Here is a 27,787-nt window from a genome sequence, read left to right on the forward strand (position 1 = left end):
ATCATGATTAAAGAACTGTACAGCATATTTATTAAATCACCTATGCAAAGAGGAAGGACAGCAAAATAAATCTGAACCAAGGTCCTGCTCAAACACTTCCAGTAAATTACAAAAAGACCAAGGGAGAGTCTGTACGTAGAAAAATAAGTTAGAAAATCACAGATGGACCAATGATTCAATTTTTTTTTTTTCTTTTCACCACAATACATTTCCCTCTCACCAGCCATGTAACAGCCAGTCATTTATTCAGGAGATTTGTATTTATACAACATGGTTGTCCGGTAAATGTAGCCTCTGTTCTGCACACAAGTTTCCTTCACCAACATAGTGGATTTATACGGGTGATGAAGCTAAAAAGTTGAAGTGCCACTGGCAGACACAAACCTTTAAATAAACTCTGTATACATCAGTTATCTTGACTCCTGTTGATGGCCCTTTGGTTTGGCACCTAACTAAAGCTCCCCTGGGGGACCGGGATGTTTTCATGAAGGTATTTCATACTGCCTTGCTCAGAGAAGTCGGCCACAGTGTGCCCTTCACCTCGAAGGACCCATTTGGTGGTCAGAAGCCCCTCCAAACCCACAGGACCTCTGGCATGTATCCGTGCCGTACTGATACCAACCTCAGCTCCTGCAAAATAAGTAACATTAACTCTTCTGCCCCATTGTCAAGACAGTAGTAGGTTAGATGCATTTACAGAAGGATGAATTTTCTCCATATATACCATGCCTGATACTGTACATACCTAGGCCAAAGCGGTAGCCATCTGCAAAGCGAGAGCTGGAGTTCCAGAATACACAGGCACTGTCCACCTGCTGCAGAAACTGTTCAGCCGTCTCCTCGTTTTCTGTAACAATGACATCAGTGTGGGAGCTGCCGTATTTGTGGATGTGGTCCACAGCATCCTGCATGCTGTCTACCACCTCTATGCAGCACTCCAGGTCCCCGTACTCGGTCCTCAGAGACTTCACCTCAGATGGGCTGAAAGTTAAATAGGATGCAAACCGGGGACCTGCATGGATTTTCACCTGAGAGAAAGCAATGGTGCAATGATTTATTAATAATGAAATAATCAAACTCAAATTAGCAAAAGCAATTATACTTGCTGTATTATATACCATTGACCTGAATTAAGTACTAAACTGCTTAAACTTGCTGTTGTACTAAATGCCTCTCCAGAACTGTAAATAGCCACTTAGCCATACAGTGTAATGCTATTTGTAATACTTGTGCCCAAAATTATGGGAGTGCGTGTTTCTTACATGTTCTGTTCTTAGCATATCAATGATCTGGTCAAATATAGGAGTTCGCAGCAAATCTCTGTGAATAAGGAGGGTCTCCATGGCATTGCAGGCCGCTGGGTAGTCACATTTGGAGTCTCTGACTAGAATGAAACACAAGTTAGTATATTCATTCAGCAGTTTTAGGTTACCCAAAGAAGTTACTAACCACAACTCTTGGACAACATGTAAAATCACTTACAACTGCTAGGTGCACTCAAATGAAATATGAATACAAGATTATTTCCGATTTCAACAACTTTTTAAAACACTGCACAAAATTCAACCTTCACAGCTAGTGTACACACACTGGAATCACATACCAACGGCAATAGCTTTTTCTATGCTGGCATCGCTGTCAACGTAGACGTGACAGACGCCCTCGCTGTGACCCAGCACAGGAATACCCTTAGCTGCCCTTTGGATGTCCCGTACCAGCTGGGACGAGCCTCTTGGAATGATCAGGTCGATCATCTTGTCTAGCCTGCACAGATCCTCAACTTCTTCCCGTGTGCTCACCTACATGTCAAGGTTAATCTTTAGCATATCACAGAATATCTGAGTTTGTATTATAATCATGTAGAAACTCACTGTGTTAATAACGTAATGCATTCAATTTTTACCAGTTGAATGGCGTCTGCCACCCCATGAATGGAAAGTGCTTCCTGAGTGAGTTGATGCAGAATTTTATTGGTGTTGGAAGCTTCTTTACCCCCCTTCAGTAGCAAAGCATTCCCACTGGCAATAGCGAGAGCGGCCACCTGAAACACAATATTAAATTAATGAAAATGTGAGATTAACTTTCAATGACAAAAAAAGTCTCCCAGAGCAGCAGCTGATGGTGAGTAAGTCTACAGGCTGAGCGTTGGGGCTGACTGACCTGTGGCAGACAATCAGGACGTGACTCAAAGATGACCAGAAGGACACCGATGGGAACAGTGATCTGCTCCAGCTCTAGGTTGTTGGCAACCCTGGTCCTCCTCAGCACCCGACCCACGCTGTCTCTAGAGGACACAGCAAGTTGACGGAGGCCAATGGCAAGGCTGTTCAGCTTAGCAGTTGACAGACTCAGGCGATCAATCAAAGGCTGGGAGAGACGCCCTGTGAGGAAATATAATAAATGAACAACACTGACAATGCAATACTCTATAAATCCATGTAGAGAATATACTTTTGCTTTCAGCAAGCAGAGGCATTGTAAAGCAGGACTAAGAACTTTGCTCATCCAGTTAAAGAACAGGTCTCACTATTCTCTACGCTATGCTGCCCAACAACACAGGGCACAGAATGTCTCCTGCCAAACTTCATTCACAATCATCTTACTGACAACATGGCTGATGCACACCAGAGATAAAAGAGAAGATAAATGCCAACCAAAGCCAACAGACAGATTATCCAAATCTCCTTCATATGCCAGTTTCCCTCAGTGGAAGTGCTACAAAGGATGGCATTTGAGTCATCCGACTGCATGCAGCTGTGCAGTAAGGTGATCAGTGTGTCTTCTCTGTGGCTCTGTACCGGATGTTGTTGCTAGCTCCATGTCTCTCTTGTTGGCACTGAGAATCTCATCTTTCTTCTCTGTAAGCAGCTCAGCAAGACAGCAGATGATCTCCCCTCTCTAGAAAAACAAATACACACACTCCCATATGATTAACAAACACCAGGATCAAAGATTGCTGTGTGTTTTATTTCATTTTCTTTGCAGCGTGCCAACCAAGAGGCGCTCTTTCCCTATTTGCAATCTTGCAATTTAAATTAATTTAGCCATGATAAAATGAGGTCTGTAGATGGTATTTAATATATCAGTGCTAAATAAATTCCTATGATTGCCGTTCTACAGTTTAATATCAATCTACTGCAATCAGGCTTGATAACAATTTGGACCCCGTGAGAAAATCGTCCTCTTATACTACTTCACTTCAGTTAGACAGACCACACTGGAGCAAAAAAAATAAATAAATAAATAAACTCACCTGTTCAGGGTGCAGGGAGGACAGAGCTCTGCCTGCGTGCCGGGCCATCTCTGTCTGCTGCTCCACAGTTGGACCTGGGGGTGTAAATAATGCATGCATCAAATATTAAAAACACAAACTCAACAAGTGGGTGAAATATTCTTTCCAGATGTTTGTACCCAGTACCTGCAGGTTTCACTTCAGAGAAGAAGGTGCCAACTTTCTTCCCGTCCACAATGTCTGTGATGACGTGGCCTGTGACTTTAGGATTTGTGCCATTGGCAATGACAACTGACGTCCCACCCTGTAGTGCCCAGAGGGCTGCTTTCACCTGATTCAGACAACATGAGTGAGTATAATGCAACTTTTCCCTCATTTAAGTATTGTTGACACTTTGAGATAAGTGCCTCTGGCAAACAGGAATATCTATAAGCGATCTTTTATACCTAGTGCAATAAATCTAATGAATAAACTGCACTAATTGGTATTTTTCTGTACAGAAAGTATATTGTACACGGCATGTATGGGGTAAACTACAGTGATGTGATATGATGTTGGTATGTTTATATATGTCCATGTTTGTATAGTGATGTTTTTATAGGTCTGGTGAGACCAAAGACAACTTTCCAGCCTTGGCTGGACAATAAAGTGGTATTCTATCTATTCTATCTAACATCAACATCGTAGGTCATGCTTAATTATTTATTCCCATTGTAAATGTTAAATGTTTTATGTCTGCAACTTTGTTAATTGTGCTGCTGCCTGTCTTGGCCAGGACTCTCTTGAAAAAGATATTCTTAATCTCAATGATTTTTTTTTTTCTGGTTGGGTAAAGGTATAAATAAAAAATACAATGCTGACCTTGGCTTCCATCCCACCAATGCCGACTCTAGACTTAGTGCCGAATGTGATTGACTGCTGGTCTCCAGGATAGAATATATCAATGAGCTTGGCATCATCTGTTCCTGGGGGACTGTCGTACAAACCTGTGGAATAGATTTTTTGTCTTTTTTTGTGTTTTAATCCTTCACAGAATTAAAGTCGTCACAGTGATATTGATTTATGTTGATCAAGAAATACCTGACCAAGAGGCCAGACAGTATACAGAACACTTCTTCCAGATTAACTGTTTAAAAGTACCCCACCGATTAAGCATTACACTTCCATAAAGCAGAGGGACTCACAGGGGAGATTAAAAGGAAGAATGGTCAATATCGAAGCAGCTGATGCTAACATACTCCAACTCTTAGTCTATAGTCGTGGTGTGAATCTCTAGGCACCTCATGTTTCGATTCCAATTCATAGAGCTACGATATGGCCATAAAACCATTATCGAGGTACCATTCTGGATTTCTATACAAGATTTATTTTTTCTTAGTGTGTGACTACCTGCTACTATTAAAAACAGCATATTTGTAACAATACATGAATAAATTAAACTGATTAATTTAGTTCTATTATCTCTTATTATTGATGTACAATAGCTCATACTTAGCATACATGCTAAGTAAATCATGATTAATCTTTAAGTTAGTGGTTATTTCTGTACCTTCAACATCAGATAGAGCAATAAGGAGGTCTGCTTTCATTTCAACAGCCAACCGTGCAGCCAAGCTGTCATTATCTTTGATGCTTATTACCTGAAATACAAAGACATTTCATTAAGCCAAAAGGAAATCGACTGTATCTTAAACAACTTTTCAGTTGCTTCCATACAACAAAAGCCTTCCAGTCCCATTCAGTTGCAAAGCAAATATGTTTACTTCTTTTTCAAAAAGAGATAGCATATGCAGGACTGTGCGCAATGAAATGGCAAAAAAAAAAAAAGAACACCATACTCTGAGTTAGTAGAGAACATTCAAAGCAGCCTTTAAAGTTATACATTGATGAGGAAGGACTATGCGTGATTAAAGCAATCCACCATCACGATTCAGGACCACACATAGCATTCCCGACATGCCCTGCACACAGTACCCACATTTACCCCCTGCAAGTCACTGCTAGGAACAGGGGGCGGAACAACAGCATCATTGGTGTTGATGATAGGAACTATGTTCATGCGGAGCAGTTCATGGAGAGTGCTGTTCAGGTTGCGCCGCTTCTGCTCATCGTGAAAATCCAAGTTGGTGACCAGAATCTACAGAAGTGGACAGAAATGTAGAGAGAATTACACGAGATTATATAATATGACGTCAGCTTTTATTCTGTGAGAAAACTCGAGTACGCACTTGTGCAGTGCAGGTGCTGTACTGGGTGAACATAGCTTCATACAAGGCCATCAGACCGCTCTGTCCTGCAGCTGCACATGCCCTTGCCTCCAAAACTGGAACTGACTGGAAAACAGAGAGATTTCATTCAAGTTAACACAGCTATGAACAAAAGCATTTCTCAATGAGTGGACTAAACATTCCAGAGAATTGCAAGATTGTTTTTAACCATCTCTTTGAGTTGGTTCTGTCCAGAATGCAAAGCCTGTCTGACGCTCTGAGACAGCAGGATCTCATGTCTCAGTCTCTGCTTCCCAAACGCCACAGCACCACTGGTGACAATCATCATCTCCCTGCCTTGATTCTGCAGCATGGCCACCTGACAAGACACACAAAGATCACTTATCAGTCCCCTTTGTTTTTAAGTCTTCCTTGAGACCACATAATATTATTCTCACACTTACACAGCCATCATCCTCTCTTGTCCGTATCAACAATATTAATGTGGCGTTACCTGCTCTACTATTGAAGCCAGCCGTCCCAGTGCCAGACCGCACTCATCTCGTGTCACCACAGCACTCCCCAGCTTCACTACAATGCGTTTGGCCTGCTTTAACTCACTGCGGTGAGCAAAAGACTTCCCATGGGGACGTGAGCGCAAGACTGCAGAGAATAACAAAGTCGCATTGTATTACACATCAGCATGCACCAAAGAGTATTATAGCCTACAGATCAAAAAGATAGTCAGAACAGTGTCCCCTTTAGGTATGACAAGGAAGCTTGCTCGTTACTTACATTTAACCTGGGAAAACGTTCTGATAGAGACAGGACAGACATTTGACTGCCGGATGGATGGCAGCCGAGAGCACAAGGCCAGTCTGGCAAACATGGCACAGACACTTGGGGACAGCTATGATGAACAGACAGACCGGTGCCAGGTTACTCTAACAGTGCAATAACCTCATCTGAGATAAGCAGCTTTCATATTATAGGACAGGCTGTATGGCCAGACATCAACACAGTGACTTAAATGTAAAGAATACCATAACATTTATCATCATTCACTTGAACATTGTTTTCTTTGTTGCATCATGCCACATGAGGTTATCAGCATTGTGTTGGTACTTGAACTTGACACACTGACCCAGTGAACATGATGTTTGTTGTTTGGATTAACGTTACTTAGCTTAAACATGTACCAGCTACAGGGGCTATGTGCTGTTCACACAAGTAAACTCAAACATTTGAGAAGCCATTAAAGTTTGCATGTTAGATCAACAAGGCTAACAGATGGTAGCTAGCTGCCTGTCTTGTGTTGTCAAAACGTACCTGGGTTAGCTGACGTTGGCTAGCATTAGCAGCTGTGAGCTAACTCACCGTCTAGCGTAGCGGCTGTTTTCAACAAAAGAAAAAGACATTTTGTACAAAATGACTCCTTACCTGACAATGTGGAAACCTAGACAACCAACCACAATTGCACTTGGGAGAGCGCTGCAGGAGACCAGGAGACACGTAGTCAGACAGGCGGACCGGCGGTGCTGCCACATCCACAGCCCACGTTGGTTAGGAAGTACCGTAACCGAGCTATGCAGGAACAACGTATACGTAGGATATCCGAATACGTTCATGTGGCAAGCAAATCAGTCTTTACGTACGCAGAAAGAGTACGTTAGCTGGGTGGACGCTGTAGTTATGGGAAGTACAAGCACAGGGATAGAGGGTCAAAACACTGGCAGTTCATATTTGAAGTTTAGTTGAGAAAACAAACTGAATGCAACAATAACAAATGTCAGCCTATTGTAGACATATCCAAATTGTTGTTGTTAATTACTGTTTTACATAATGTTTGTTTTATAATTAAAATATTTATTCAGTTATGCAAGTAACAGTCCAAAAAATTAAAATAATAATTGATGTTACATATTTGTTTTTTAAAATGAACTATCACTGAATATTACGGTAGGCACATTTTGTACAAAATAATCTTAACACAAGGTTCACTTGACTTGCAGTGAAAACTCCAAAAGCTATTGAAGACATTGAGATTTGGCTTAAAATTGGACCTTAAGTTAATATTATGTTTGGCAAACTACTGTTTCCAAAGTCAAGAAGAAACTTTCACATTAAAATTAATTCATCTTGTTGGATTACATTTTAAATGGTACTGCGTTTAAGACAAATAATTTGGTCATTGTTGGAAATGTGCCATCCAATTGTTTGTGGTCTCCTGAGTGTCAAAGGTTCGAAACAGCTACTGGAAGATGTTAACTCATCTTTAGTAATCTGACACTGAGGCACATGAGTGGCGCATGCATGCCAAGAGAGGCCTGTGAAACATTCATGAGCAGGAAGGCCAGACACACACTGGACACTGAGCTGCCATAACAGGTGCAAGCAGAGCTATGGGCACTGTTGAGGAAACTTTAAGGTGTCCCATCTGCCAGGACTTCTTCACAGATCCTGTCACGCTGCCATGCGGACATGACTTCTGTCTCACTTGTATCAAGGCTGTCTGGGAAACAGATGGGTCTGATGAGGGTCCTGTCTTCTGTCCAGAGTGTCAGATATTCCTCCCCTCTGGGCTCACTCTGGAAACAAACAACATCCTTCAGACCAAAGTAAAGGAATTCAGACAGACAACAACAACACCAAGCAGGGGAACTACATCATCTTCAACTATCCACTGTGACCACTGCATAGAGACACCATCGGTGGCCATAAGGACCTGTCTGACCTGTGACGCCTCACTGTGCCAGGCTCACGCTCTGCTGCACCAGCAGAGGTCTGCTCTGAAGGACCACACACTTGTGGAGGTGACGGGGGATCCGCTGTCTCTGAAGTGCAGGGAGCACCGTGATGAGCTCAAGCTCTTCTGTATGGAGGAAATGGCCCCTGTGTGCTGTATGTGCGTTCTAGTTGGCACGCACAAGAACCACAAAGCATTTCAACTCCATGAAGCCTGTGCAGACTTCAAGGTGAATACTAGCTCTGTTTTATGATTTGCTAGTGTGTTTTATTTTCTTGTAAGTGTTATGATTATTTATCTATTTCTCCGCCATGGTCTTTATTTTCTACAGGCCTGTTGTGTTTCTGTCTTTAGAGCATGTTGGAGACCACGATGAACCAACTGCTGAAGAGGAGAGGTGAAGCAGAACATGCCATCAAGGACTTGGAGTCACTGTATATGCAAACAGTGGTAGAGTCAATGTGCCCTTTGTAATCATTTGTATTTTCGTTCACATATCCCCCTTTTGAGTGTATTCAAACAATGTTTGTTTGTTTTTTTCTTAGAAGTCTGCTGCAGATTTCAGGGAGCGAGTCTCAGACAAGTACAGCAGGATCCGTGTTGTGCTGGATGGCGATGAGCGTCTGATGATGCAGATTATAGACGCAGAGGAGACACACATGACAGAGTGGCTGGAGGCCCAGAGGGCCATCGTGGAGGCTCAGGTCAAAGAGATAGACAGCCTCAGAGCATCCAGCAAATCACTCCTCCAAGAAACAAATGATCTGCGATTCCTGCAGGTAGGTCAAAGGAATATCTTATCTTGCCTTTAATGATATCTGATATTATGACTGTGTTACTGTGATCATGTGAACGTCTTGTACAAATACAGCTAATATGTTTTCTGAGATTGCGAAACGTACAGTAGTACATAACTTGTTTACTTTCAACAGCAAATCACAGCACAGAATCTTTGGTGAGTATCTGTCACTTTATTTTTTCTATCCTAACTGCTTTCTTTTTGTAGGATTTTTGCCTTCTAATGGTTTCCAGTTTTTATTGTAGCAACCCTTTGGATTTAGCACCAGTCCAGGAAGTAGACAGTGGTCTGTGTGGCCCTGAGAAGTTAAGAACAGTAGAGAGGCTGGTAGATGACCTCTCGGTGGCTCTGTCCCAACACTTTCCACGAATGTGGTCATGTTAGTAAATAATACAATCTTTTGCAATCTAAAATCAAACCCCACTATCTCAGTATTATGGACTGAATGTAAATTTTTATTTGCAGATCTAAGTTCTCCTGCTCTGGACTCCAACACAGCTCACCCAAAATTAGAAATATCCCAGGACAGGAAACAAGTGTACTGGAGAAGGCAGCCTGTCAGTGAAGCTCTGAGCCCCCAGCCATATGACTCCCAGTACAGCGTCCTGGCTCAGGAGTGTTTTACTACTGGCCAGCATTACTGGGAGGTCATTGTCCAGGAGAAACCTTACTGGCTAATAGGTGTGACCACTGGGCCAGTCGATAAAAAAGATCGTCAAAGTCAGAGTTCCTCCAGCCTGGGTGTGAATAACACATCCTGGTGCATCTACCATGGAGAGGGACAGTACCTGGCATGTCATGATACCCAGGAGAAGCAGCTGTCAGTGGGAAAGAGAGTTAGAAAGCTGGGCATACTGGCAAATCTCCAGAAGGGGGAGCTGTCATTCTATGACGCTGATGTTATGACCCTGCTTCACTCTTTCTGTGTGCAGTGCACAGGGCCTCTCTACCCCATGTTAAACCCATGCATTGATATGAATGGACTGAACAGGCAGCCTCTTACTTTGTTTTGTATTAAGGACCCCTGGGATTGGCATGTAAACACAAATGGGGGTAAAGAGGAAACTTAGGGGACAATGCACTGTATTTTTTCTTGTTTAGTCCATTGTTTGCATGATGCTGTAAAATATGTGAGGCTGTCAAATAATATGACCATCATCAGTTTCACTGCCTGGAACTGTTCCAAGTAAAACTAAAACTATGAGCAAGGAATTGGCCTACCTCTTAAAAGAAGTCACAGTTGGAGCTGAGATAGATGATGAACATACGTTTCTCATTACCAGCAGCAATAGGAGAGAGAGGCTTAAATTCTGTGATATGGTCTTCTGGTATTATGTTATTTTGATCCTATATTGATGTTTTACAGAAAGCTGTTGAGTAAGAAGTATAGCTGAGAGTAGATATTTTTAACTGTTTGGCTATTCTATAGTCATATAGGTGTTTCTATGTTACCTTTTCCGTGTCTGCCGTTGTCATGTACAGTGGATATTTCATCAACTGATTTTGGGTGCACCCTCAAACAGCACTTTTGTTCTGTGGTAAAGTCTGGTTGGTCAGCAGTTTAGCAGCTCTCGTGTTTTACTTGATGTAGTTCAGGAAGTAAATGACCCGTGTATAAACTACTGGTTTGTTCTTTGTACAACTGTCCCCTCAGCTCACCAGACCATGGTGGAGGACATGGACATGTAGGCCTTTGTTCTCACATGTCAGTGGCCCTACAGAGTTGCAGCAAACAAATGACCCAGTGAGGCCAAATGACATAAACAGTGACATTGTATTTCTACAGAGCACAAGAGACGTAACTTTATCTTAGAGTATTTATACAGTATGGTTTTACTCTCCGTACATAAATACCTCAAATCATCTGTCACCCAGGACATTTTAATAGATTTTAAAGCTGCAGCACATTTTGTGTCTCAACAGCAGAACACACATATAATCAGCTTTAAAAAAAGTGGCGAGAAAATGACATAATGTAACCTCATTTGATTTTGAGCAGTAATTTTGTGTACTTGTGGTTTTACACAAATTGCAGTACTGTGACTCTCGTTATCCTGATCAGGGGTGTAGCTGTGAGATCTGCCACCCCTGGGCCTGGTGAGAGCATCCAGTAAAGACATGAGGCAAAGAACAGCATAAAGAGCTACTCAAGATTGAAGAGTAAGAGGAATAATTTATCAGCATGGTGTAAATATCCCATCACTACTTTAGGACATTTACTGTCCAGGAAGTGCCATCAGCAGTGGTCGACACTAACTAAGTACATTTACCCAAGTACTATACAATACAAATTTACAAAAATACAAAGGTACCTGAACTTTACTTGAGAATTTTATTTTCATGCCACTTTCTACCTATACTCCCCTACATCTCCATCTCCATTTTGTTATAAATTAAACTAATAAGTACAGCAAAAACAATGAATGGGTTGACAGAAAGTTAATTGGCAATTTTTTTGTTCGTTCAGTCATTTTTAATGCAAAAACATTTCATGGTTCCAGCTTCACAAACGTGAAGATTTGCTGCTTTTCTTTTTAATTATTTAATTAAGTACTTACTTGAGTACTTACTTTAATATTTTAAGTACATTTTCCTGATCAGACGTACATACTTTTAATTAAGTAAGATTTTCAGTGCAGTACTTTTACTTGTAAGAGAGTATTTCTTACATTGTGGTATTAGTACTTCTACTTAGGTAAAGGATCTGTATGCTTTGTCCATCATTCGATATCAGTGATGCATTTGACCCATTTCTTTTCCAAAGAATGATGATGCATCTGCTTTCTTATATTTATCTCCCACCACACTACAATTATAATGCAATTCCTGCTGAGAGAACACTGAGAAATGCTTCTTTAATAAGACAACAGGGCTGAGCAGTCACACTTTATGTGTGACTGCTTATGTGTGTCATTTTTAATATATGGTTTTGGAAGCTTCTGACAGCACAATTTGATCAAAATGCTTCGTCAGTTTTAAGTAGCATTTGAATTTAAAACAATGTTGTAGACATGAAAACGGATATACCAGATAAAACTGCACAAAATGTAAAAGCTAAATCATGATAGGCTTGCAAAAGACTTGCATAATAACCAAGTCCTTAGCTACACTGGTTGGCATGTTGCTGAGTAACAGAAATGATTATGGAGATGCTGCTTGAGTCTTTGACTTGATCCAGTCCAGGAAGTGAGTGACCCTTGTGTAGACCCCAGGCTTGTTCTTCCTTCCACATTGGTCTCCCCAACTCACCAGACCATAAATTACATGGGTATTGTTCGGGTTACAAGTCAGTGGTCCTCCAGAGTCACCCTGAAACAAGAGCAAACGGCTGACCAGACAGCAAATACACTGCTGTATGCAGATATTTTGGATGATAGCATGCATTTAACTGGCACGTTTCCTCTACTAACTAACCTGGCAGGAATCCACCCCTCCCTGCAGGTGGCCAGCACAGAACATAGTATTATCCAGGACTCTGCCATAAATAGCGGGTTCAGAGCACTTTTGTTGGTTGATTAGCAGTACATTAGCTTCCAACAGGTTGTTGGAGCCATAGTCAGCTGAAACACAAACACAACAAAGTAGTAAAAAACAATGTTATCTCAAATTTCAGTGGCTGCAAATGAAGATTCGAGGCATACAGGTTCCTTTAAACTAAAACATTAAACTCTGAAGTGCCTCTAAAACAAACCAATAGACCTGAATGAAAATGACGACTTTTATTTTGTGGCTGAATATGCAAAAGCGGTCTTACATTGCTCAGTGGCACCCCATCCGGAAATGGTACACTCCATCCCATCAGGCAGTTGGGCATCAGGCAGACAGGCTGTCTTCACAAACTGGGTCTCATTGGCACAAACTCCACCAGTGCCGTTCAACCTCAACAAGGCTTTGAAAACGCAGATTGGATAAAAGTCACAACAAAATTATTAAATAATGAAGTACTACTACATTTCTTTTTTCACATCACAATGTCATTACTTCAACTTTTTACTATTTTTAGAGTTTACTTCACAGACTATCAATACTACATTTCATCACTCATCATTATTACAACTAGTACATTTTGACTCCCGGGCCTAATTGGCACTTTCACATCCCATCCTTAGTTAACTAAAAAGGTCCACAAAAAGATGCAGAGGAGAGATGCTGTTAGTAAGATCTTGGATTTACACATTACATTTTAATACTGTTCGTAATGTCAGTGATTATTTCATATAAAATGAGAGCGAGACATAGATCACCTATATCATTGTAAACCGCTTTAGTAGTCTCCCTGTAGTTCTCATGTAGAATAGCCTCTTCCACTTTTATTGTTTGCCTTGCTGACTCGTCCGTATTCAGTGACAGACTCCCCATAACCACCTTCATGTCCTTCTTTTGATCACTGCTCAAACACAAACAGCACAAACGGTTAAGTCCACATGTAAGAGCTATTTCATTATCAGCCAACGTTTGGTGTTTTTTCAGATTTGTGGTCCTTGTGATTGTGCTTACATGCAGTGTCCAGCTGTCAGTACCCAGCAGCTTGCGATGAGAACTCCTCCACACGTGTGTCTGAATGCCTGGTTGGAGTTCTTTGGTCTTACTTGCAAGGAAACCTGCCAGGGTAAAGCCCCAGGAGCGACCTTCAGACCCCCAAAGATTCGGGTAATGGGCTTTTTCGGCTGTGGCATCCCACACATGGTGAACTGTAGCGGTGAAGTGGTGGCATCGGGGATGAAAGGAACATCAGTAGGTGCAAAAGAAGGTTGTGGAACCTGGGTGGGATTCTCAGTCGTTGGGAGAGTGGAAGTTGCTGGCCTTGTGGTTGCTGTAGATTCAGGTTTCGTAGGTTCAGGTTTCGTAGGTTCGGGCTGGAGAGAAGTGGGATCAGGGTTTGTAGGGACAACTTCTGTTGGCGCAATACCTGAAAACACACACAAGAAAATAACAAGGAGATAACAATTGTTTTTTGTTGACAGCACTCAGGATCAGAAAGTTGTCCGAAGCTTTAAAGCTGACCTGTTGGTTTAGGACACTTTGTGACATCACAGTAGTCCCACAGCAACCTGTGGCCTCGTCTGAAGAAACACCAGGGCATCCTTTCTCCGTCTGGGTTTCTGTGTCATAGAAATAGTGTGAGTGAGCGCCCTCTTGTAGATGTCCTCTGCTATTTGAATGCAGTTCTTTATTTTCTCCTGACCTGCAGAAGTTGTGAGGCCCAAGTCCATCTTTGTTCTCAAAGGACTTGCGATCAGCTCCTTTCTCCAGGACGAGGTGAGAGTTCCAGTACAGGCATTCATAGCCGTCATCTGTCTCAGTGACATTGCCCCTATATGACTCTCCATCATCCACATAGCAGTCACCTGGGGCTAAGAAATATTCCACACTCAGTCACTTTATGAGTATTGATATGATACATATATTGGACTGGGAAAAGGAAAACAAAAATGTAGGGTGTGGACTTACCAACATGGCAAAAATGTCCTCTGTACCCTTGAGGGCACCGGCAGAGAAAGTCATTACCATCCTTGATGCATATTCCTCCATTCCTACATGGATTAGGCTCACACAGTGAAACTTTGGAGAAAAACAGTTAACAGTGAAAGCTTGTTTTCAGGTACTGCAGAAACTTGTGGAAAAGAGGTAATCTGTCTTGTTTGGGCAAAGAAATACTCCTTACAACTTGTGCAGTGTGGAGGCTGGAAGGGCAACTTGCATTTGCACTGATAGAACGGGTGAGTTAAGGTCAGCACGCATTCACCACGCCCGCATGTACCCTTTCGACAAATTTTAGGACCTGAAACACAATTGTTTGGCTCATTGTATGTTGTGCATACATGACCAGCCTGCCATCCAACAACAACAGCATGGGAAAAGGGAATATTTTTCAAACCTCTCTCGCATCTCTTTCCCTTGTAAGGCCTGGGACAATCACATTTGAATCTTCTCTTGCCTTTCTGCTCACACACTCCATTGTTCTGGCAAGGGTTTGGATTGCATTGGCCTGAGAAATGAGAAAAGGTGACATAAGCTTTAAATTAGAGCTTTCCAATGTAACGTTGCTTCTTATGCCACAGGGAAAACATGCAACACTACACTGATTGGTAGAAATAGTTAGACAGAATACCTGAGCGTTAACATCTCTTACCTTCTGGCTCTTGAAGTTCAAAAAGCCAGTCTGAATTACTTTGGTCATCGTCATCGTCATCATCACTATCACCAACTCTGTCTATGATCTCAAAGAAGGCGTCTAAAACAATATTTTTCCTTGATTAGATATAAAGTTAGTAGCCTTCCACTCTGTTTTACTATAAAACAACCCAGTTGTTTACAGTGAGACTGTGAGGACGACCAGGATACTAAATGTCAAATATTGTCCTATATATAATATGTTATAAAAGGAATAAAAATATAATAAAATAACTTACCTTCAATTATGTCCTTAAATCTTCCTATTTTTTTATGTTTAGGATGTTCAGGATGCCCATGCTCATGACGGTTCTTGTGCTTTTCATGTTTCAGCTGAATAATAATTTGACAGCACCAAATACGAGTCACAATAACAACAAATCCTGTGCAGTTGGTTATTAGAATTTTGTTGATATTTACATAACAGAAAAATGTTTAGTGAATTAATCTTTTCCCGACAACGAGCTCTGTTGCATTTTATTCACAGCAGAAGGCATTACCAAACATTGCAACACTATAAATAACGAGCCGATACATTTGCTCATTGCTGCACAATTGCTGTACAATGTATAGAGTGAAAACATACTTCTGCTGGTATGAGGAGCACTGCTAGGAAGAGGCAAAAGAAGAGGAGCTTTGGGTTCATGATGGCAGTGGATCAGAAGACATCCAGGAGAGTACAAAGTGAGTGCACTGTCTGGCAGATCACTCACACTTTTCTAAACAGTTGTGCAAGTACACTAACCTTTGATTCACTGGGGGTGTCTGGCATCAATCCCCGTTGTTGAGTCAGTTTTGTTGATTTTAGCTGTGCTCTTGGATGTTTTTTTTTTTTTCAGGAATAATAGGCAGAACACTGCTCATGTTACCAAACATGATGAACAAATAAATGGTACAAAATCAAGATCACTGACTCCGAACATTGTCCATATTGAAATTAATTGAAATTAATGTGGTTCAAATTGGATAAGTGTGCGCTCCGATGCAACACAAACGCTCAGAGAGTATATTTGCAAAGTCAATTGTTTGTTCGTGTGTAATGTAGACTTTGGATCCACATACAAGGGACATAGCAGGATACATTACTGTGCCTTTTTAGCTTTCTTTTGCCTTTTTACACATTTATAAAATCAGTAAAGTGTAATACTTCCAGCATGATTGTATGGCCAATCAAATATGCCACAAAAAGACATTAGTAACTTTTATGACTTCCAAGTAAAACCTCCTTCTTTAAATAAGACTTTGTCATTAAGAGAGAATATGTAAAACTCAATATGCATAAAACACTGTTTTCATGGTCCTTTTGCTTAGTTTAATGAGCTTAGAGACACTACTACTAATATTTCAGTACATCCATCTGAAAGTACATAAATACAAATACACAGCACAGGCACTGAATGAAATATGCAGTGTTCTCCTTAAACACGATCCCTTGTAAGGAACTATCTTCCTAAAAGAGATTTTTATCACACTGTGTCTCTATGTCATCTGAAATACTTGATAATTACTTTTCTTCAAAGAGGAGCAATTCTGTTTCAGCAAGGGTACCACTTTGTAATAAGGCCCCCTTCATAAAGGGTTTAGTAATGGTTAATAAAGAAAATAGCAATGCTTTATATATGAAATTTATCCTGACACTTGCTTTGTCTTTTTAGCAAACCCTTTCATTTCATCAAGACCTTAGTGGAAATGGTTTGCAGAGCATCTGGCCCAAAAGCCTTTTATTAACAGCTTTTTACCATCCATTCAGTCTTACTTTAGACAAAGTGAGAAACCCATGAGTGTTTCTAAAATCCATTCCCAACATTTATGACTGTGTTATTACCAAATACAAAGGCTCAATTCCAGTCAGACAAATATCACAACCTGGCAATCCAAAACTTGTTATTGCTCTTTTGACTTCTGAATACAAAGAAGTAGTAGATGATTTTAAGCCATAGTAATGTCAATCTGTTGGAATGTTGGCCTGTCTCCCACTTTGGTCTAGACTAAAATATCTCAAATATGAGATGAATTGCCAATAATTTTGTACAGATGGCCTATTCCTGGTGTACAGGAATACCTGGTGAAGATGAATCCACTTTACTTTGGTGATTCCCTGACTTTTCCTCTAGAGCCACCAGCAGGACAAAGTTTTTGCTTATCTTCTTAAATATGTATCTTAACATCTATAGCATGGATTGGTACCAGATATTGTGCAGACATTCATGGCTCACCGAAGGAGAAACCTACTGTTCTTGGCTTTTAATGCTATCATGCTAAACTATGACTGTGAACATGGTAAAAATTAGAAAGTTGTGCCTCATCAAGGAATTATTAAAAGCTTTTCTGTGGAGCTACTAATCAGAGATCACTGGTAGGGGATGGAGTATTACAGATTACAATAGGTTTAGCATTGGTGCCATTGTGGTCATGTCCAGGACACAGGGCCAGGTGGAGGCAATCTGAGAAGGTTCCTGCACAGAAGGAGAACAGCGGCGTCATGTTGTCTGCCTCAAGAAACGTCACCAAACCTGCAGGAAAGCTACACAAAACACCAATCCGACAGAAGCGTTTTGTGAAAGGCAGCTGATGGGGCATCCCTCCGTGCCAGGCTGTATATTCCCCATCAAAGAACTCCACACACCAGGACTCGTCCCCCCGGCCCAGCCAGCAGTCCTCAGTAGTGCCCTTGCGGGGAATGGTAGGATAGGTGACACCAAGCTCCCAGTAAGTCTTCCCAGTCACATCAATCTCCCAGTAATGGCGACCAAAGCTGAGGCCTTGCAAGCTGATGACATTGAGGGTGGTGTCAAAGCGTCCAGGGAGGTCAGCAAGTTGTTGCCAGGTTTCTGTGTAGGTGGCACTGTCACCTTGGGGGGAGATGATCAGCTTTGGGTGGGCCGTGTCTGCATCCAGATACACCTCACTGGAATCTGGAGACACATATTTGACAAATTTTACACAAAGAAATCTACATGTTAAATAGGTCAAGTTATGGCTATAAATGTAATGTGTGAACTGACAACTCTTGAAGAGTTTCTTGATTATAGGGGTCTGTGAGGAGATTAGCAGAAGCATGCTGTTGGTGAGGCTGAGGATCTGGTCAGCTTTTACTTCGTCCAGGCTTACGCTACTCGGGTCTGTCCTGTTTAGCATATCCATCACTCTGCAGGAGGCAGACCATAGTGAGAAACATCAGCTGCTGATCCACTGCTTCATATTAAAGCTTTTTGTTATCAGTTATGATTTGATCCATACCTGTCCACTGTATCTGTGTCTTGCTGCTCAGGGAATGAAAAGAAAGACTGAAGAAAAGCAGAAACATTTTATTAAGATTTAATGAACTGTATGTATGTGTATGAACCATACACAAAAGAAAAGGTAAATATGACATTTCAAATCATATTTGGTTCACTGGATTTCGCCACCGTCAGGTTTAATCACCATTGTATCAGGCTCTGTGTCGGTCTGCTCCAGTGCCACTGTGAGTCTGGCCAGGCCCTGCTCTATCTCCTGTATTAGAGAACAGTTGCTTTCCATCAGCCCATCCAGGGCAGAGACAGCAGCCCGCTCCTCCATCTCCAGGTGGGACAGGGTAATCCTGAGGTCCTCGTCCAGTACAGACTGAATCTCCTCATATTTCCGAATGATGCGCTCCTTTATGACTGAGGACTTTTTCTGAGTCAGGCAGAAGCATTTATCAGTTTATTATACTGCCTGATTACAGGTGTAATCATAGAGTTTTACAAATTTATTGTCTCAATAAATAAAGATTTCATGTTTAATCACTGGCTTGCCTGACCACAACTTACTGTGATTTCTGATTGCCGCGCTGCCAGTTTTTTCAGTCTGTATTTCACTGCTTCCCTTTGCTTCTTTAGACACTCTTGGTGCTTTTCTATTGTCTCCTGAAAAAAGGGTTGCACACACATTAAGCATAGCTAATTTCAACACCAGTCAGTTGTTTGTGGTGAAGTGCAGCTGCAGAAGCAGTTTATAATGAGACTTGATGTAGATAGCAACAAAGTGAAGATTGACTGCCATGGGTGTGTTTACTGTTAACAACCAGCTTGTCTTTCTCATTGACTGTTTATTAAAAGGCATAACATATTTTATGAGACTGTATTTTCAGATGGTACAGTTTGCTAGCAGCACTGAAGGCTTTGTTGTGCTGCTGCCACCTTTCAAGGTGAAAATTATGCCCACTGATCTCATTGCCATTACATGACTGCAGTGTTGTGACCCAAGTGTCAGTGTTTGTCAGTGCTGCCTTCACCAGGAGGACCACAATAATTCATATTTGTACCGCACTAATTCCCCCCAGGAGTGAATGAGGCCACACGGCCGCTTGCACAGGCATTCACTGTACAAGTGATGCATTATGTGATATTGACACTATATGACTTGTTCAGCTCATATTACAAAGCCAATATGGTCAAAAGAGAATGTTTCACCATGACATTTTAAGGACCATGCTGGCATGTTGAAATATCAACTGACATTTGACACTGCTTTCCTGAATTTACTGAGTTGCCATGTTGTCGGCAACAAAATCCAAGAGGATAAACAATAGAAAAACATATTATGAACAGGATCAAATTAATTTGGAAGTTTCTTGCATTAAAGAGGTTGCTGCAGCTGCCAAGTCTCAGATGACTTCCCAAATGCATCGATCTGGAGGAGGTGTTGAAATAATCATTGTTTGCAACTGCATAAACACAAGAAAGATACACACACAGAATGCTATTTAATGCACCTTCTAAAAAGGTTTTCTAAAATAAACTGTGGCTGCAGTTATATACAGTGCTGTAAATATGTGTATGAGGGTAACAATCATGTCAAAAGATGTTACCTCACAGGGGCCCCAACTAATCACTGTTTGTGAAGAAGGTCAATAGACTCCCCCATTCGATTGGTCCCATAAAAGTCAACTAGTCCTCAGCCTACCTCTCACCCTGTGTGACGTCACTGAGCTGGTGTGTTTATTGATGAAATGCAACACAACAGAGGACAGAAAAGAGGCGGTGAATACCTTTGGTATAGCCGAGGATCATATGGTTCATGGTGATTTAAAGCTTTATTGGCTTAGATTTCAATACAACAAATGGCAGTGTGGGTTTTCATTTATAAAACAGTACTTTCAAATACAGTTGCTTGTTACATTAGGTGTTTTATCTATTTGTTACTGTATGTTGGATACGGCATTAAAATATATTAAGATTTGTACTTCCAATACATGTAAAGGGAAAGTGTCTGGCCATGTTTATGAGAGCCTGAGAAGAGAGACATTTTCTTTTTGTCAGGGTCAGATGAATGTTTGGTAGTAGGCAGGGGAAGGAGGCCGACGATGTGTAGGTGCTTAGATGAGTCATATCCGTGTAGATCCGGTAAAACAGTTGATGGGTCAGCTCACTGCTTTCCCAGTGGCTTTTTTTTTATTCAAAGACTCACTGAGCCAATTCTTGCAAACTTTGGACTAAAACTGTTTCAGCCCAAGCAAAGGAAAGCTGACACATGTTCAAGCTACGAGCATGGACATTTCATAATGGCGCCATGAGGTTCTATTGTACTTACAAAGTTCCACAGGAATCAACAGCAACAAATAGTAGGAAGAAACAAGCAAGAAAGAAAGGAAAGCATTTCCACTCAAAGCAAAGCAAGAAGTAAAACAAGCGCTGTCAAACCAAATAACATGACCCTATTTATCAGTCATTCTCATTCTTTGTCATTTTTGAACATGGAAGAGATTCCCATTCCTTGTTTCCTGGGCAAGTCTAATCATTCAGCTCATTGTCTCAGGAAGCATCAGAGCAAAAAGAGTCCATTTCACAGCTTCCTTGATTATGCCAGGATAAAACATAAAAAAAAACAGAAGAAAAGGAAAGAAACCAAAACCTACATCTAGATTACAGTTGTTGTGTGCTATCTGGATGAATGTACAGTATGTGCATGCTGCTCTGAGCGCTAGAAGAGCTTGGCCTTCTTTTTCATGTCGTTGCGTTTCCACAGGGGAAGCCTGTCAAACTCCTGGATCTGCATTCCAAAGATGTCAAAGAACGTTTCAGGTGCTAAGTGGCGCTAGAATTGAGAACAAAGGTGGAGAAAACAAAGGAGGGGAGGGGAGGGGAGGGGGGTGTTCGTGGTTAGCACCAAAGCACTGGGTCACTGCAAAAATGACAAGAAGCAATGGATACTGCATATTCCTTGCTACAATTGTATTTGTGTAACAGGTTATTTACACAAAGTAGAGAAATCCAGTATCAATTGCGGACACTCAGATGGAAAACTGATACCTCCAGTCTGGTTCTGTCCACATCCCTGGGCAGTTTAGCTCTCCCTCTACTGGTTATCATGAGCATTTCATAGGGATACACCTTCAGAAGGAGACACTCGTCAGTGAACAGGTCAAAACTACAAGCTAGAGTTAAGCTTCAGACACCGGCAAACCACTGTTATCAAACAAAACTGTCAAATTTGAATATTTTTGTAGTTCTGACTGTGACAGAGGGAACACTGGGTGGGAGAACAGGTATGTGACAGGAGGCCGACTGGGAGTGAGAGCTGTTTTTTAGGTTGTTGGGGGAAATGCAGGGTGCTATGGTGTACCCACTTTTTTTCGTGTAGAAACGTGCAATAGATTAGGTAAGAGCAAAAACATGGAAACAGACTTATGTAACGGCGCTGTAATTTTAGAGTAATTTAATGCAAACTAAAAAAAAATGTAAAAAACTAACACCAGTAATGTAGGCCAAGTAAATCCACATGGGAATGATTGTCCTGGAAAACTGAGGTGGTTCTAATTTTCTAAATAACCCGTCTGCACAAGAAGAAACTGATGCAAATGATAGTTGTTGGTTTAGCTGAAATGCTCAATAATAAGCAACTAGAAGTTCTTTAAGGCTTCTGACCAACTCATATCCACACAGTAATGTACAATCTCTTATATACTACGCAGTATATAGTGATATGAGTTGTTTGGATGACAGTCTGGGCGTTGGATTCTCCACTGTATGCTGCATACAGTATCCAGCCACTTTAAGTCAAAGCTATGTGCAGATGAGCATGGAGAAGCCAGCATGCTAAGCGCTAGAGTGACTTGGCAGCTCCTGAAGCAGCATGCTAAATCAGGGACCCGACTAATGTGACTCTTTCACCTCCAGAAAAAAAATCTCTTTTTGTTCCCTATTTCTTCCACCAATGTCCCCACACTACGAGGGTAAATACTATGCACTAATTATTTCATTTCATCCTTCTCTTTTGAGTCTGTCTCTTTTTCTTAGTGGGATTGCCACAGTTAGCTATCTCTAAATTAGTTGCAAAATGTATCCTTGTTTACCAGTTAAAATGCACTTCAATAAGTGAACAATGTATACATTTTGTAACATATTTCAGTGTAGATTACAATGCTGTCATCAGTACAAAAAGAAGAAGATACTTGCTTTTGGTTCCAACATATTAGGCATAGATACTCCCCTGTCCATCCTTGCAAGTGCTGCACGGCCATCCTTAATGTGCTAAAGAATAGAACATACACAAATGTAATATAGTGGAAGGGGACTGCAGGGTTAATGGCAATGAATATGTCCACTAATGACAGTGGGCACAGTTTTCACTGGATGGAGCAAGTAGCTTGGATATTGTTCAGTATCTTAATTAGTATTCAAGATGGGTAGTTGTTTGAATCTGAATGTCTCTGTATTTTTTTTTCTTCTATGGTGAATATATTTGAATGTGACATTTAGCTTGAGTCATAACATTGGTAAACAACACACAGAACAAGACATGAGGCGATGATTGTACATTGCATTTACAGTACACTGGTTCAGCTACTGGGCAGTGCATGTTTGGGCATTATAAATCACTGCACTGCATGCCCTGTAGTTGACATTAATCCAACTGTGATGCAAGCATGTAGCAGGGGTGGGCGGTGTGCATTCAGGGCAAGGTGTCTCTCGCAATCCATGAGCAAGCAAATATATGATGCAAGGTGAGGAAGCATGCCTTGTGAAAAAGCAGATGAGAGACATACCTGAAACTCTGCAGGACAACATGGGACAGAAAATGAGACTCACAGTTAATGGCTTTGCTGTCAAATCCCCTGACAGGCTAGTATCTACAACACTGCTGTCCCTGATGACACATTGTGTGAATCATTATGCAAATATTTCAAAATGCACGCTCATTTATGTACACGTAGCAAGCCATTTCTGAATACTGATGCTGAATAGCTCGGGTGAAATTGACAAGAGATTTCCATGGCGGCCACATTTTGGCAGCAGCTCTCACCTCTGCCTCCTCCACACATGTCACCATAGCTGTTGTACTGGGTGAAATCTGTTGACTGGGGCTGCAGGAACACATCAACAATAACATGTTAGGACCAGAATGGGATTTAGTTGTTAGTTGTCATCCATCTGCATTTAGCTGTCTGTGTTACATGATCAGAACAGCAAGAACATCTCTTGAGTATGAGTGAGCTCTCACCCGGTGCAGCCCATTCCTTCCATAGCCAGGCAGGGAGTTAGTTTTGGTGGGAGAGGTTGGATCTGAAACATAAATATTGTTCAAAATTAAACTTGGTTTTATATTTAAAAAGATCTTGACCCAAATCAGGAACACTTGCATCCACAGATAATTTTCAAATCACAAATGAAAGCATTGTCATAATCCAGAAATGCTGCAGCAAAACATGCAAAGATCTGTTTTGAGAAGTGTTACATAGCACAGAGCTTGTGTTACAGTACATTGCTGACAACTTATGAGCATATTAGCCGATGAAGCTGCTCTGTACCTGCGTCACAGTTGGTCTGTTTGGGGTCGTAGCGCTGAGCCGACAGGCTACGTGCGTGACGCTCCCTGATCTGCTCTTTTTCCATCTCCTCCTTCAGAATGAGCTTTCCCAAACCAGACTGAATCTGCAAGCACACACACATTCAAAACATTTACAATATATCTACAGATAAACATCAATCCTTGACACAATACATGTATGGCTTTCATCACAGGCACATGGCAGTTAAAGATACATCACCATATGCACTACCGCATGTAGTTAAAAGGTTTTTGATAAACGAAGGATATATCACAAATACAATAACCAGTGTGTGTTCATGTTGGACGATTCAAGGTTATCCCACTGACCTTGCTGAGATGTTCCTCCTGGAGCTGTTTTTTTTTCAAGGCCTCTTCCTCCTCCTCTTCTCTGGATCGTCTCCTCCCTTCTGAACCTATGGGTACCGTACACAAGCCCAAAAAGTTAGAGAAAACGCATACATAAAGACACACAGACACACATTTCTGGAGGAAACCATGCTTCACGTGTACTTTTAGAGTTCAACCAGATGAAATGCTTCCTGCACAGTTACATTTTTGAGAAAGACAGAACGATATAGGTTTTTTTTTGTTCCATTTGGTGGTGCAGTGAGGACTACATACAGTAAATGAGTAGTAGGTGGATGGAAGAACACAAATGTGAGACAGAGTTGACGAGACAGACAAACAGAGGGACTTATTGGAATATTTGGCTACATTGACATGAAGGATGTTTATGCTTCATCACTCATGTCAAGATTTTACTGGATGTTAAATACACAGAACACCACAATGTAAGACAGACAGACAAAAGTTTGAAGTTTGAAGTCAGTCTCAGTTATCTCTGTCTAGGTCATTTGTGGCACTATTGTGTATAGCTAGTGCACCCACCATGTGCAGTAAGTGAACATAAAATGGTGAAACTGATGCTACCTCAAGCAGAAAATAATATGGCAGCAACAGGGAACAAAGGCTTCTGCTTTGTGCGAGCAAAACTTAAAGGAAAATGCTGTAACGCCTAAATAACAGCGTGAGCTCTGAAAGAAGCAGGGATGCAGTTAAGCTTTTGGGGCAGCTAGGAGGGAGAAACAAGAACAGTTAGATTTTCATGAGGTGTCTATTGTACCACTAGAAGGTAGCAGTGCAAGCATGCCCATCAGGAGCCTACTGTACCTAATACAGCGAGAGAGTAGGGCCAATGGTTGCCCTCGCTCCGTGAGCTGTCATCTGGAGAGGGAGCATGGGCAGCGGGGAAGGTGGCGGATCTGATGATGTCATCAGCAGACTTGATTTGGTGTGCTATGGCAGCTGTATCTAGGTTGGTAACCATGGGAACTGATCTATCAGTGTCTGGCTCACAGTCTCAACCACAGGTAAACATCTTAGCACCATCTGATCGTCAGGCTCAAGGATCATTTAATCCTGGGCCATGCCGCCTACAATGCAAAAAATGTCTTTCCTGACAAGTCAATGAATACTGGATCACACCTCAAATCTAATCTTTTGAAATAAGTGGTTATTAATTAATTAATGGTTTTAAGTAAAACCAGAAGTAAACATAGCGTTGTGGTGCCATTCCTCTTTCTCTTAGTCAGGTTTCCTTCTGACTCATTTTTCTGTAATTTTCACATGTAAGCAAAAGTTACATGGTCTTGTTTTAAGAAAAGGTTGATAATATTACTATAATATTACTACTGTGACTTGTTAAGATGGACAAAGAGCAGTGTAAAACAAGCTACAGGTCAGACAGAGGAGGATTTGGAGACAGACTTCAAACAGTGCTCATACACTGACACTGCGGGTGACTACATGGTTAGATGAATACACAGTTTCAGCTGATTAACAAAAGCATTTTCAATGAAGACCTCAGCTCAATAACATAATTACCTAGAGTAATGGTTCCCAACCATTTTGGCCTAAGGCTTCATCGATTCCCTCAAAAGTGTTGTATAAAAGGGGACTTTGTTTTTTTTGTTTTTTTACAATTGAAGTGACAATATTTTGGTTGGTTTGGTCAGCAGTCTTAGAGTGAAGCTGAATGTTCCAACCATTTATCCAGTACTTTTAGCTACTGTTTGGAGTTCTGTGTTTTCTTGCTAACTAGATTACACCCCCTGGGGTACAAGGACCACTTGTTGGGAATCAATGACCTAGAGCAGGGTAGGGCCTCCCCCATAGTTTACTTGCTTAGTTACTTAGTTTCACTCCTTTCACTTCAGTTCCTGGATGCCTATGGCGTCATGGTTATGATATTTGATCCATAGACACTCAACAATTCAGCCAAGATACAGTCAGACTACCCCAAATAATAAAGGTCTATCCTAAAGCATTTATTAGTTTCCAACTCTCTCTTTAACCAAGTCACACACATTTTGGCTGTTGATTACTATATCATCTCCTTTTGATAACTAATTCTTAGTAATTAGTAGTATTTTTTTTAACTTCTGTTCTGCCCCCCTGGGGAAGCCCACCTCCCGCTTTGAAAACTTCTGACTAGAGTATTACTCTGAATTAGTACTCAGACATTTTCCCCTTCTCTTCTGACAATAAAACAGGCTATACTATAAAATGAAATGTACCGTGTTGTTTGTAGATGGGTGGTTTTCTGTAGATGTTGCTCCCCTGATCTGAAAACATTACAATATAGACAGAAAATAAATTTCCAGAGTATACAAAGTATCTATTATACGAATTAAAAATCTATTGTGAACATGTCAACACCAAGCAATGACGCATAGGGATTAAATTGAATTTCGCCCTTTTTCCTGTGATACATCTGTGTAGATGAGATGATCCCAACTGGAGTATAGTATAGTCTGTATAGATAGAAAGATAGACAGATAGATAGATAGATAGATAGATAGATAGATAGATAGATAGATAGATAGATAGATAGAGACAGACAGACAGACAGGAAGAAAGTAGGGACGAGCAGTGACAGGGTGCGCTCCAGCTCCTACCTGGGAGGTGGAAATGTTTAGGGGTCTGAGAGAGAGGCGGAGTGACCGGCCGGCTGTCGGGCCTGAGTGGGAGAGGGGAGCTCCGGCCACTCGGCGGGTCAGTGCCTCCAGTGAGAAGAACCAAGAACAGAACGTAAGCAGGGATACTAAAGGGGAACCACAGTCTGAACACACAGGGACCAACGGGCCCAGTTGAAGTCATTTTGAGCGAATGGGAGACATTCTGGTTGGTTTTGAAAAATGCAGTTAATGGAGCTGCATACTATGTGCAAGATGAAGGCACAAAAGCAGATTAAACTAGCAAAGTTTAAAATAGCGATATTAAATGATTGGGAGATATGTTATGAGTCATGAAGCATAATGTCTGTTAGTTTGTTGTGTGATATGAATTCATGGTTCACATCCCAGCATGCAACAGTAAACTTATATTACAAAACCTTTACTTTTATCTCAGCCTTACAGCTTATTAGGGTCTGGAGATTCATTCTGACAAGGCAAAAATGTCATCCATTATCCAACATTCGGGGAACTGTCAGTTTGGATATTGGATTGAGATTACTAGTATCTCTCAAGTGCATGCAAAGCTGCAAAACACAAACATGAAAGCCTGTCAGCTACTTTGGCAGAGGCTGTGTTAGTCGAAGGTGAATAAGTGCATGCTAGTTTGCGAAGAATCAGTGCCTCGGCTGCATGGGTTTGACCGAGACATGGGTTTGACCATTCAGGCATGGCAGTTATAGTCTAATGAGAAATGGCCATGGATCCAGAATGACAGATGGGGGCATTGAAGGGAGGTGGCATCTCAGGTGATGATGATGTTGTGTTGCCTTGGGGGGGAGGGCAGCGAAGAAGAGTGGAGTGGGGCCCTTACCTTGG

At 41.4% G+C, this 27,787-nt stretch overlaps 3 protein-coding genes across 15 annotated transcripts in view; all 3 read right to left on the reverse strand.

The window, feature by feature from the left end:
• Positions 1 to 7: 7 nt before the first annotated feature.
• Positions 8 to 7,037, reverse strand: LOC123984373 (delta-1-pyrroline-5-carboxylate synthase-like). 2 transcript variants are annotated; one of them, XM_046071226.1, is made up of 17 exons: positions 6,880 to 7,037; positions 6,235 to 6,349; positions 5,954 to 6,102; positions 5,669 to 5,818; positions 5,461 to 5,565; positions 5,217 to 5,369; positions 4,782 to 4,872; positions 4,094 to 4,218; positions 3,419 to 3,563; positions 3,254 to 3,327; positions 2,799 to 2,898; positions 2,161 to 2,381; positions 1,904 to 2,041; positions 1,604 to 1,799; positions 1,263 to 1,384; positions 746 to 1,028; positions 8 to 630 (listed from the first exon to the last, which is right to left on the reverse strand). In XM_046071226.1, the coding sequence occupies exons 2-17, from the start codon at positions 6,326 to 6,328 to the stop codon at positions 449 to 451; spliced, it is 2,328 nt and encodes a 775-aa protein (XP_045927182.1). In that variant the 5' UTR covers positions 6,329 to 6,349; positions 6,880 to 7,037; the 3' UTR covers positions 8 to 448. The 2 variants fall into 2 exon arrangements, with proteins under 2 accessions (XP_045927182.1, XP_045927181.1); XM_046071225.1 differs by having other exon boundaries at positions 5,211 to 5,369; positions 6,880 to 7,035.
• A 4,787-nt stretch (positions 7,038 to 11,824) lies between these two features.
• habp2 (hyaluronan binding protein 2) lies at positions 11,825 to 15,816 on the reverse strand. The gene is made up of 13 exons (XM_046071491.1): positions 15,745 to 15,816; positions 15,398 to 15,491; positions 15,118 to 15,219; positions 14,863 to 14,973; positions 14,650 to 14,766; positions 14,436 to 14,546; positions 14,170 to 14,338; positions 13,989 to 14,086; positions 13,482 to 13,893; positions 13,229 to 13,371; positions 12,739 to 12,873; positions 12,399 to 12,544; positions 11,825 to 12,293 (listed from the first exon to the last, which is right to left on the reverse strand). The coding sequence occupies exons 1-13, from the start codon at positions 15,802 to 15,804 to the stop codon at positions 12,126 to 12,128; spliced, it is 1,866 nt and encodes a 621-aa protein (XP_045927447.1). The 5' UTR covers positions 15,805 to 15,816; the 3' UTR covers positions 11,825 to 12,125.
• Positions 15,817 to 16,456: 640 nt separating this feature from the next.
• The window catches only part of ablim1a (actin binding LIM protein 1a), a 43,082-nt gene continuing 31,751 nt past the window's right edge, over positions 16,457 to 27,787 (reverse strand). For 4 of the 12 annotated variants that reach the window (XM_046071495.1, XM_046071496.1, XM_046071492.1 and 1 more), the window contains 14 exons: positions 26,531 to 26,578; positions 25,125 to 25,265; positions 24,282 to 24,367; positions 23,932 to 24,055; positions 23,625 to 23,686; positions 23,427 to 23,487; positions 23,170 to 23,177; positions 22,580 to 22,654; positions 21,434 to 21,514; positions 18,953 to 19,048; positions 18,585 to 18,818; positions 18,399 to 18,445; positions 18,164 to 18,306; positions 16,457 to 18,073 (listed from right to left, as the gene is read on the reverse strand). In XM_046071495.1, the coding sequence (XP_045927451.1) occupies positions 17,502 to 18,073; positions 18,164 to 18,306; positions 18,399 to 18,445; positions 18,585 to 18,818; positions 18,953 to 19,048; positions 21,434 to 21,514; positions 22,580 to 22,654; positions 23,170 to 23,177; positions 23,427 to 23,487; positions 23,625 to 23,686; positions 23,932 to 24,055; positions 24,282 to 24,367; positions 25,125 to 25,265; positions 26,531 to 26,578 (1,778 nt within the window). In that variant the 3' untranslated portion in view covers positions 16,457 to 17,501. Of the gene's footprint in view, positions 18,074 to 18,163; positions 18,307 to 18,398; positions 18,446 to 18,584; positions 18,819 to 18,952; positions 19,049 to 20,198; positions 21,219 to 21,433; positions 21,515 to 22,579; positions 22,655 to 23,169; positions 23,178 to 23,212; positions 23,271 to 23,426; positions 23,488 to 23,624; positions 23,687 to 23,931; positions 24,056 to 24,281; positions 24,368 to 25,124; positions 25,266 to 26,530; positions 26,579 to 27,787 lie in introns of those variants that run through there. The other 8 variants (XM_046071498.1, XM_046071501.1, XM_046071499.1 and 5 more) reach the window with 6 other exon arrangements.

This window comes from Micropterus dolomieu, linkage group LG15 (assembly GCF_021292245.1).
Source record: "Micropterus dolomieu isolate WLL.071019.BEF.003 ecotype Adirondacks linkage group LG15, ASM2129224v1, whole genome shotgun sequence".
NCBI lineage: Eukaryota > Metazoa > Chordata > Actinopteri > Centrarchiformes > Centrarchidae > Micropterus > Micropterus dolomieu.